Source organism: Aquila chrysaetos, chromosome 16, assembly GCF_900496995.4.
Source record: "Aquila chrysaetos chrysaetos chromosome 16, bAquChr1.4, whole genome shotgun sequence".
In the NCBI taxonomy this organism is placed as follows: domain Eukaryota; kingdom Metazoa; phylum Chordata; class Aves; order Accipitriformes; family Accipitridae; genus Aquila; species Aquila chrysaetos.
Window position 1 is genome coordinate 1,606,426 of NC_044019.1, and position 9,924 is coordinate 1,616,349.

General features: G+C 61.0%; 1 protein-coding gene across 4 annotated transcripts; it reads left to right on the forward strand.

Moving 5' to 3' along the window:
- Positions 1-1,423: 1,423 nt before the first annotated feature.
- On the forward strand, positions 1,424-5,657 carry C16H1orf216 (chromosome 16 C1orf216 homolog). Of its 4 annotated transcripts, none has more exons than XM_030039808.1 (2): positions 1,424-1,525; positions 2,980-5,657. In XM_030039808.1, the coding sequence occupies exon 2, from the start codon at positions 2,996-2,998 to the stop codon at positions 3,824-3,826; it is 831 nt and encodes a 276-aa protein (XP_029895668.1). In that variant the 5' UTR covers positions 1,424-1,525; positions 2,980-2,995; the 3' UTR covers positions 3,827-5,657. The 4 variants fall into 4 exon arrangements, with proteins under 4 accessions (XP_029895668.1, XP_029895669.1, XP_029895670.1 ...); XM_030039809.1 differs by having other exon boundaries at positions 1,506-1,537; XM_030039810.1 differs by having other exon boundaries at positions 1,521-1,540.
- Positions 5,658-9,924: the final 4,267 nt, after the last annotated feature.

Genomic DNA, 9,924 nt, shown 5'->3' on the forward strand with positions numbered 1-9,924 from the left:
GGTCCCTGAACGGATGAAACTTTCCTCCTTGCTCTCAATGATGAATATTTTGCTTTGCTTTGAGTTCAGGCCCCGAATGGGAGCAAAGCACGAACTAGCATTAACAAGCACTCAGCTCAAGGCAGAGCAGAGCAGAGCTGAGCCCATTGTTTGTCCAAACTGTTTTTTCTTTCCTGCCCAGTCACAGACGCGTCCGAGTCGGTTTCTGCCTTTCCTGTGTGACGGGAAGGTTTTGTTCCTTTAATCGCAGGCTTTCCTAGGAGGACTGCTGCAGCCCAAGTGCCCCAGTTACGGCTCTTGGTCCTACCCCACCGATTTCTCCTCGATGGAGGTGTTGAAGCCTTCAGAGCTGGAGCAGCTCGGAGCAGGAGAGGCTGCCTAGGGGCCTGTGAGGCAGATGGGAAGTTAAAAGAATTTATTTATCACTTATTAGCGTTATTCTACTGCTCCGAACCCTTGCAATGTCGTGGGGGAACATCTTCTCTAGGCGTTTCTCCCCCACATCCCACCTCCAACAGCCCAGAGCTTCGGAGAGGATCTTTGTCCACCCCAAAAGCACCTTCATCCCCTCCTTCCTCCCCCTCAGGGTGGGTGGGAGGTGCCGAGCCCTCGGCTTTGGACAGGGTGGGTTTGGGCTGCAGAGCCCTTGGGATGACGGCGCTGTGCTCATGCCACGTCTATCCCAGAACTCCCACGGGATGCTGGTGAAGGCCACATCGGGTGGACCCAGCGGGAGAGCTTGGGGGAGCTCTGTGGGTAATAGGGGGGGGTCTGCGGCACCCCGGCTGCCCCCACCCCGGCTCCCAGCCCCAGGCCACCGGCCTCACCGCCGTGCGGTGCATCTCCCCTGCCCGCCCCGCAACACGCACCCCGGCCCCACAAAGCCTCTTTATCTCCCGAAACCCTCATGGTGCTTCATGTGACCCCCCTGTGCCGGCGTGGGAGCCGTTTGATGTTGCTGAGCCTTTTCCTTTCCCAGCACGCAGACACCCCGGCTCTGGGCGAGGGGAATAAAGGCCCCATTGAGAGCGCGGGTCTCGCCGACCCCCTCGTCCCGGCGGGGGCCTGCTGAGGCTCACGGGACCGACGGGACGGGGAGCCGCGAAGGAGCCCGTGTGTCCCAAACCCGGCCGCTCCTGCCCGCGGCGGGATGCACCCACGCGCACCCACCCCACGCTGGGGACCTGGGTGACGGGGGGGGGGCTTCACCCCACGGCCCCCTGCACCCTGAGAGCCTCTCCCACCCTCCTCCCTGGCCGGGCTGACACGGGTGGGAATCCCCCCCCCCGCCCCGCCAAGGAGTTTCCCGTGGGGATGCTGCGGATGCAGACAGACCCACGGCCCGTACAGAGACATCGAGTCCCCGGGCCCGTAGCCCCGTCCCGCCGTCCCGTTCCCCCCCCCCGCTCCCGGCGCAGCCCCGTCGGAAGTGCGGCCGTGACACCTCCCCACGCGGGGCCGCTTCCGCTCCCACCCGCGGCGGCGGCGGCGGCGGCGGCGGCGGAGCGAGCCCGGGGCGGCGGCGGCGGCGGCGGCGGTGAGTGCTGGCTACCGGGGCGGCGGGGGCCGGGCCGGGCTCCGGGGTCGGACCCCCCCCTCCCCTCCTCGCCCCCCGCCCGCCGCCTGCTTCCCCCCCCCTTTCCCGGTTTCCCGGTTTCCCGGCGCAGTGCGGCTGCGGGCAGGGAGCACCCACTGCCGCTTCTCCCACGCTGCCCCCCCCCGCCCCTACAGCCGGTATGGGGAGTGTGTGTGTGGGGGGGGTGTCTGCAGGTGCAGGGATGCTCCTCGGCTCGCCCTTCCCCCGGGGCTGCGGTACGGACCCCCCCCCCGCCCTGCCCCGGGCTGGCACGGGTGGGGGGACACACACGCAGCAGTTCTATGGCGGTGGCACCCGGTCCTTCGTCGCCGGTGTCAGCGGGAGGGGGGCTGCGGTGCCAGGCCTTTGGGAGCCCCCCCGCCCCGGGCCGGGCGCAGGCTCTTGCCCTCCCCTCTCTCTGGTGCCAGCCTTGCTTTTGCAACCAGCGGCTCTGGGTGTGAGCTCGCCCGCCCCGGGCGTCGTGCCCGCTGCTGGGCATAACGGGCACCGAGGCGAGGCGGTGGGACCGGGGGTCGGACCGCAGGCACCACGGAGGGTCTTGACGGCTCTTCCCTGCTGCTGGCTGGGACGGCGTTACTGCTGCAGCCCGTGTCCCACGGCCCGAGCTGGGCACGCTGCACCCCAGAGCCCTCCTGCCTCTTTGCTGCTTTCCAGGGGTGAAACCGGGACGCTCGATGGGTTTTCCTTCACGCGATTCTTGTGAGCACGTCCTTGCTGGGAGAGAGCTCGGAGATCGGCTCTCACCACCAATGACCCGGCAAGAAACGCTGGGTTAACCTTGCCTTTTCTGGTCCCGTCTGCTCCCGGTCCTGCAGAGAAGGAAGCGGCCCTGCGGGGTCACCGGTCGGACACCAGACCCGACCCGCAGCCCGACCCAGGGGAGATGGCAGAGTTTGTGCAGAGGAGCCCAGGCAGTCTCACCTGCTTAAATACGTTTTATTGCTGTTGGAAAAGCAGCTCCTTCCAAGCAAACCTCTACCAGCACTGAATTAATTGCATCTACCGCAAGCACTAACACTGCTGGAGCAGAGCGTGCCGGCTGAGCGCCCGCGCCCTGCGATGCCCTCCGACAGGCACCGGAGGGAAGCCAGGGAAGCGTGGGTTTGGGCAGGAGCTCACAGGGAGGAGGAGAGCAGGGTGGGAGGTACCTGCCCTGAGCTTCGGCCAGGTGAGAAGTTGCCCCTGGGCGATGTTGCCTGGGGACACGCTGAGAGCGGCGGCCAAACGCCGGGAAAGGATGAGCCCATGGGTTGGGTTCAGTAGCTTTAAAGAGAGGCAGGTAAAGTAAGCAAATATTTTATCTCGCTGTAGCTGGTCAGAGTTCTGGTTGTGCCAGCCCGCGTACCCCGCAGACGCGTTATGGCTCCGTGTCTCTCTTGCAGGCAGGAGACCGGCGAGATGTTTGCCGTGTGCCCGCCGGACACCCCGTTCCGGCAGGGCCGGGGGGGCCTGGTGCTGGGCACGGCCGTCCCGGGGGCCGGGCATGGGCAGGACTCCAACTCCAACTTCGTGGGAGAGGTGTGTGACAGCAACGAGAACTGGAGCCGGCCAGCGCCAGGGACCCCGCCGGAGGAGGGCTCCAGCCGGAGCGAAAACACGACAAATCCGTCCGATAATCTGCTGTTATTAATGCAGAGACAGATGGTCCAGGGCCGGCTTAGGGACGCCGTCCCGAGCCTGGGCGCCGCGCGGCCGCGTCTCCCCGAGCCGGGGGTGCGCAGCCCCCCTGAGGGAGCGGAGGTCGGCGGGGCGGGGGGCCAAAACGCCGCCGCCGAGGAGCCGGCTGGGGGATGCGGCAAGCCCCCGAGCTCCCCTGCGGAGGACAACGGCTACGCCAGCAGCTCCCTCAGCATCGACAGCCCCGACAGCACCTGCGGGAGCTCCTGGGACCCTCCCGCCGCCGCCCCCCTCCCCGGGAGCCCACCCCAGCCAGGGGCGGCCGAGCCCGAGCCGGGGACCCTCTTCCCGGCACTGGCAGAGGCCGTGCAGCACGTCCAGGACAAGGAGCGCTTCAAGGAGCGGGAGAAGGAGAAGCACCACATCCAGCTGGTGATGTACCGGCGCCTGGCCCTGCTGCGCTGGATCCACGGCCTCCAGCAGAAAGTGGTGGACCAGCAGAACCGGCTGCAGGAGAGTTTCGACACCATCCTGGACAACCGCAAGGAGCTCATCCGCTGCATGCAGCGCGGCCCGGCGTGCCCCGCCGGCGCGGCCGCCCCCAGCCCCTGAGGTGCCGCCGGCGCTGCCCCGTGCCGGCCCTCGCCCCCTCGGCCGGCGTGGGGCTGGCTGGCGGCATCTCCGTGCCGCACATGGGTGCAGAGCGCTCGCCGGGCACCTGGGTGCCCGCCCTGTCCTTCCCATCTCTCTCCAACGTAGCTGAGAGTCCCCGAACCATTCATCTCGATTTTCCCTCTGCGCGGGAACTCGTGTCCTTCTGCACCGTGTCCCGCCGGTCCGGGGACCGTGGGCTGTCAGGCTGGGTAGACCTCAGGACCTTGGGGTTTGCTGAGCCTGGGGTGATGAAGCTAATCTTTTAAATCTAATTTATGGTCCTTTGTACGAACCTGGCTGAGCCGTGCGTTGTGCCGGGACGGGCCCTGCGGTGAGCCCCCCGGGCAGGAGCCGCCTGGCAGCGAGGGCCTCGGGGCAGCGAAGCTTTTAAACGTACCTGGGCAAAGCACTTCAGTGCGTGCTCGGGCACGAGCACAAGCTCACTTCATCCCCCGCATCGCACCCGCACCGGTGTGCCCGTACGGAAACAACCCAGCCAGCGCTGAACGTTGCTCGTGCTTTCGGTGTGAGCAAGGTGTCCTGAGCTGTTCCTCGGGACTTGCCCGGGTGCACCGCCTAATGAAGCACGTGTAAAAGCTTTGCAGATAAGATCTAAACTCATGCAGGGAGATGGAGTGAGAGAAAAAAAAAAAAAGTCATTCTGAAAAGTGACCTCAGAATGCTTAAAAATAAATTTAAGTGTCAACTGATTCAAATCCAATATATTTTTTTTTCGATTCAGTATTAGAGAAGTGTTAATTTAGATTTTTCCTTACAGCCAGTGTGTATATATGCACATCTGTCTGTCGTGGGAGATGCTTTAACACGGTGCATGATCAGGAAGCTGCTTGCAGACTTGTGCTGTTGGTGTTTATATTAATTTATCATTTGAAAGGAAAGAGAATATTTTTTTCTAATCTACATTTTATCCAATGAGGACTGCATACAGAATACAAAGAACAGTCTTCTTAAGTAGAGATTAAAAAGGAGGTGCTGTGTTTGTTTGCTGTATTTCACTAAGTGTTAATATGACATGTATTCTATTTAAGTTGCCGATGCGGAAGGAGCAGCAGCGGGGCGGTTTCGCTGTAAGCCGAGGGCTCAGCCGCGAGGTGACCACGCTCCCCGTCCTGCCCAGAGTCACTGTGCAAAGCCGGGCACTAATTTTGTTTCTCGTCTGCAAAAGGAGGCTGATGAGAGATTTCAGAGCTGCCGCGTCCCCGCAGCCAAACTTCTTCCTGCCGTCGGAGGAGCGGAGCTGAGTGGTGGCCACGACTTCGCCGGGACCCCGCTCTGGTGCCAGGGTGCAGCGCCCAGCCGGCGGGACGGCACAGTTCGGCAGCCTTGGCAGGTCCCGGCTTCCACCGACCGTTAGATGCTACCGCGCTGCAAATACATAATCACGGCCGAGCCCCCCGCGACCCGTGGGGCCAGGGGCTGCGCTGAGCCTGCTCCCGTCCCGCACCGGGGCACGGCCGGGCTCTGCTCCTGCCCAGCGCTGCTGCCACCAATAGGTAAAATATGGATGTCTCTAAAATTCTGCTTCTGAAAAGGACGTTTTGGTGGTGTAGGGTACACGGCTCAAAGCGGCCCGTGCCGGCCCCTGCACCCGGCGCTGGGGGCCGGAGGAGCCCGGCACAGCATCCCCGCAAGGCTCGCGCTGCTCTCGCTGCCTCGCCGTCCTCCTCCTCGCTCGCGTCCAGCGCCTGCTGCCTGTGTCATATCCCAGACGTGTGTGATCGTGGGCATGTTGCACACCTTAATAAAAGCCTTGGAGCTTCTGAGCTGAGCCCCAGGTGGATTTGTTCCTTTATTGCCCTTCACAAGCCTGCCCACCCCGTGCTCGCCGCAGGGTGCGGGAGCGTGGGTGAGCAGCAGCAGGTCGAGGGCGCGGGTCTTGGCACCCTCGTCCCATCCCTGCATCCCTGGGCACGTGCCAGCGGGCGACGCGATGTACCATCACCGGCAGTTCGTTCGTGTTCAATTTAAAAGCCTTTTTGCTTTTAAAACCTCGAGCGTGCCGCTCCTCCCGTCTCTCCCCGTGGCCGTGGGGCAGCGGGTGGCGGGGAGCCGCCGGCACTGGGGTGCCGTGCGGGTGCGGGATTTACCCTCTGCCCCGGGGGGGGGCCTGGCTTGAACCGGGGTGACCGGATTCCCCGGGCACCCAACCACCCTGCCCTGCGGCCCCGGCTAATCGGGCGGGATGGGGAGGCAGCTCCGGGCAGATGGGGATGGCAGATAAAAACACCTGAGTATTGACCCAAAGGTGACTTTGCCTCAGGCCTTGCAGAGATTAACTAGAGATGAAAAACCGAAGCTGTAGCGGGCCTTTGAACCTTCCTTCACCTTTTTCCTCCCCCCTTCCTGCTTCTCCTTTACAGCCCCTGCATCTGTGGGAATTCAGGGACGCAATAGCCCCTTTTGCAGACTCAGGGGCTGGGTTAGCAATTCATGAAGGGCAGAGCGGCTGCATTTTTCTATCCTTATACATGCCCTGCAGCCGGGGCTACCAGGAGGTTTGGCCCCAGCCCTCGGCGGGTTCAGGTTCGTTAGGACACGCGTGTACTCGGCTTTAAGGCCCGTTTTCCACCTCGGCTGCTGCCCGCGGAGCACACGCTCCAGCAGGTTTAGGGGAACATGAGACCTCCCAGCCCCGCAGAGAGACCGAGCGATTCTCTGTTTATCTTGGTCGAATGCTTTACACAAATAATTATTTCCAAGGTAAATATTGTGAAAATCCAGATTATTTGCTCAAGAAATGAAAGAATAACTGTGGGAGTACATCAAAGTGGTGGATCTGCTCCGCAAGCAAGAGGCTTCCTCCTCGGTTATTGGGAGCCCCGATGCTTATGCCCCCAGAGCTGGTTTGAGATGGCCAGTGCTGATTTGCAAAATCAACTTCAGACAGAGTTTTTTCCACCCCCAGCTTCGGTGCCCAAATGAGATTTGGGAATTAATTAAAAACCCAACCAACTGCAGGGGGAAAAAACAATAAAGACACGAAAAGCTGCAAGACTGAGCCTGGGCCAGCTTGGGGGGAGCCGGGACCTCGCTCTGCACCCCCCTGGGCACTCGCACCCTGGGGGGCTGTAACTCTGCAACCCCCCGCCCCACGCCCAGCGCTCAGCTCCCTCTGCGGATGCAGATCCGTCCCCGCGCAGGATGGGTGCAACACCCGAGGACGATGGCGGGGACATCTTCATCCTCTGGGATTTCCAAGCCTTGGTAAATAAGGGGCTCGCAGATGGATAACGTGGCTCTCCGGGGCTCGGAGGAGAGACTCCGGCTCCAAAATCCTCCCAGGTCAGTGGGAAGACTGAGCATTGCCAGTGGGGTCTGGATCAGGCCATTGTGCGGGGCCGGGCAGAAGTGGGGAGCCGTGTCGGGGATGGGGCTCGCACGTGATCGCTTCCTCGGCACACGGGGGAAAACGAGCTCCTATGGACCCTGGGGCATGTGAGCTTGAATTTCCATGCACAGCAGACAGGGCCCTTTGTTTTTAAGGTCTCCTCTGAAAGTTTATTGTTATTATTATATTAAATCCCTGTAACACTGGACTGGTTTTACTGCACAAAGCAAGATTTGGCAAACGTTGCTTTTCTTTGAAAGTTAAAATAATAGCATTTAAAAAAAAAAATCAAGTATTTATGAAGCTTTGGAGGGAAATATTTTACCTTGTAATTTGAATCCATTCTAACTCTTTCCAGTATTTTGTGGGCTTAAAAAAAAGTCTTTAAAAATAAAATCGAATGATGTGATAACTGATGCCATGAAAGTACAAAAGAAAATTAATCATCTCGGGCCATTAACATCCAGAGATCCAGACTGGGACACACTTAAAGCATCCCGGGATCCCCTGTTTATTGTGTCTCGGAGACTTGCAGATCTCACGTATTCGGTTTACAGCAGGAAAAGGGCTTTCCTTTGCCCTCGGCTGGCAGGGAGAGCCCAGCCGGGGCTGCTCCCCTCGCCCCAAACGCCGCACCCGGCGTGGCGAGGGGCTCCACGGGCAGCCCTGGGGTCCCACCGTCCCTCCCCGCTGCTCCCCGGCGCACGGGGGAGTGAGGCTGCCCCGAGAGATGATCTCAGCCCTTATAGGATCCATATGTGCCGCCGTGCCGGGAGCACCTGCCGCTGCCTGGGAGGTCTGGGAGGGTGGCGGGGAGCAGAGGGGCTCCGTCCTTGCTGCACCCCGGGCCGGGCTCAGCTGTCCTGCCTGCGGGCGGCTGAGAGCCTTTTCCACGCTGCCCCTTATCTGACACGGAGCAGCACGGATCCTGCAGCCCCCTCCACACGGCTGGGAAGCATGGATGGGGGAGGCAGTGGGGAAAAGGGAGGGGGTCCGGGGTCGGAGGGGACCTGCTCTGCTCCTGCCTGGCGAGCATCGCCCGCTCAGGATGCCTTTGCTGCTCCTGCCTCTTAGCAGGGAGATGCTCCTTGCACAGCCAGGCTTCGTTTTCCTGCAGCCCTGGGTAAGTCCACCGAGCAGTGGGCACCTGAGGGCTGGAGGCAGGTCCTGGGGGCTCGTGTGTGGCCTCGAGCCTCGGTGCATCCCTCCTCTTCCAGCAACGTCCCCTGGGACAGACCTCCCTGGGTGCCGGACCTGTCCCTGCAGCGTTTGGGGACTGTCCCAGAGTGATGCCAAAGCCGTCCAGCAGCCCTGCGCCAGAGCAATGCTGAAGCCGTCCCGCAGCACTGCCCCGGAGCTGTTGGCCAGGCAACGAACCGAGTCCGGCACCGGGGCCGCATCCTGCACCATGCTGGTTGAAGCGGTCCTGCACCCCGCGAGCCTCTGCGCAGCCGCTGGTCGGTGACCTCTGTGAAAGCTAAATATAAACCCAACAGCACTCTGAGCTATTCCGTTCCAGCCGAGCTGGAGCGCTGCTGACATTTCAGCTTATTGGGGCAGCAAGTACCGTGTTCAGGATTCAACCAAAACCGCTCAGCTCTTTCCCTACCCCAGATGCTCTGGTGCGTGTCTGGACCAAGATTCACGCGATTTTTTCAAGCTATTCTCCCTCCCTGATATTTTGTATTTAATTTTAAATGCATTACATTGGCGGTATAAACACTGTCACCTCAGCCTCCTGCTTGAAACAGAACAAAGCAGCACCGATGCCAAGAGCTTGGGATGGATGGAGACTGCAGGCAGGTTTGGGAAGTATTGGGGTCTTCCCCCTGTCTGCACTGTTAACGTGCATCGCAAAACCCCGCTGCCCTTCCAGGACGTTTCTAAAAACTCAGGGTGCGTTAAAACCCGGGCATTGTCCCAGCTCGATCGCGCAGGCTCGCACACATCACGCTGCAGCCGTGCACCCGCACACGTGCGCCCGGAGCACCCGCAGCCCCACGCGCTGCCTGCCTGCCCGCAGCCGGAGCCGAACCTCGCCGGGACACGACCCTCGCCGGCCAGGCAGGTGGCTGCACGCTCCGGCACAGCCCCGGCACGGTGTGCGGGTCCTCCTCGCTCTGGCTTGGACTTTTCTTTTTTCCAAAGCTGTTTCCCACTCGTCCTTTCCAGCAGCAGCGGGATGGGCAAGACCCCGAGTGCTCTGCTCTGCCACGGTATCTGATGAAAACGCAGTTTGAGCCTGCCTTCTTTAATGATTCCCTTTGAAATGTTGTTGCTTCCGCACATCCCCCTTCGGGGTAGAATATTAAGCAAGAGCAACTCGGCTGGAAATTCAGATTGTTTTCGTGTCTGTTTTCATTTACATTTTAATGATAGAGAAATCTTAGAAATCTGGCTATTTGCAGCACGGCTCCTCAAAAGAAAAGGGAAAAAATCACCTGCAACCATCTAACCTTTGCCCTCTGCAAACGGCACCAGGAGCTGGGGATCACCAACAACTTTCTGCCTGAAAATGCTTTTTGCTCCCTCTTCCTGGCCAGGCAGCAGGGATTTCAGTGGGCAGAAATCGGCTCTCAGGCATCGCTGCCATCGCAGGGGCTTTGCCCAGGTGCGGCACCAAGGTGTGGGCACGCTGGGCGGTTTGGGTGCTGGTGAAGGGGATGTGGTGCGAAGGGACGAGCAGCCGGGTGCATTCTGTTCAGGA

What these genes read in the sequence shown, in the direction of transcription:
- C16H1orf216 (XM_030039808.1), top strand. Translation starts at nt 2,996, where the DNA reads ATGTTTGCCGTGTGCCCGCCGGACACCCCGTTCCGGCAGGGCCGGGGG.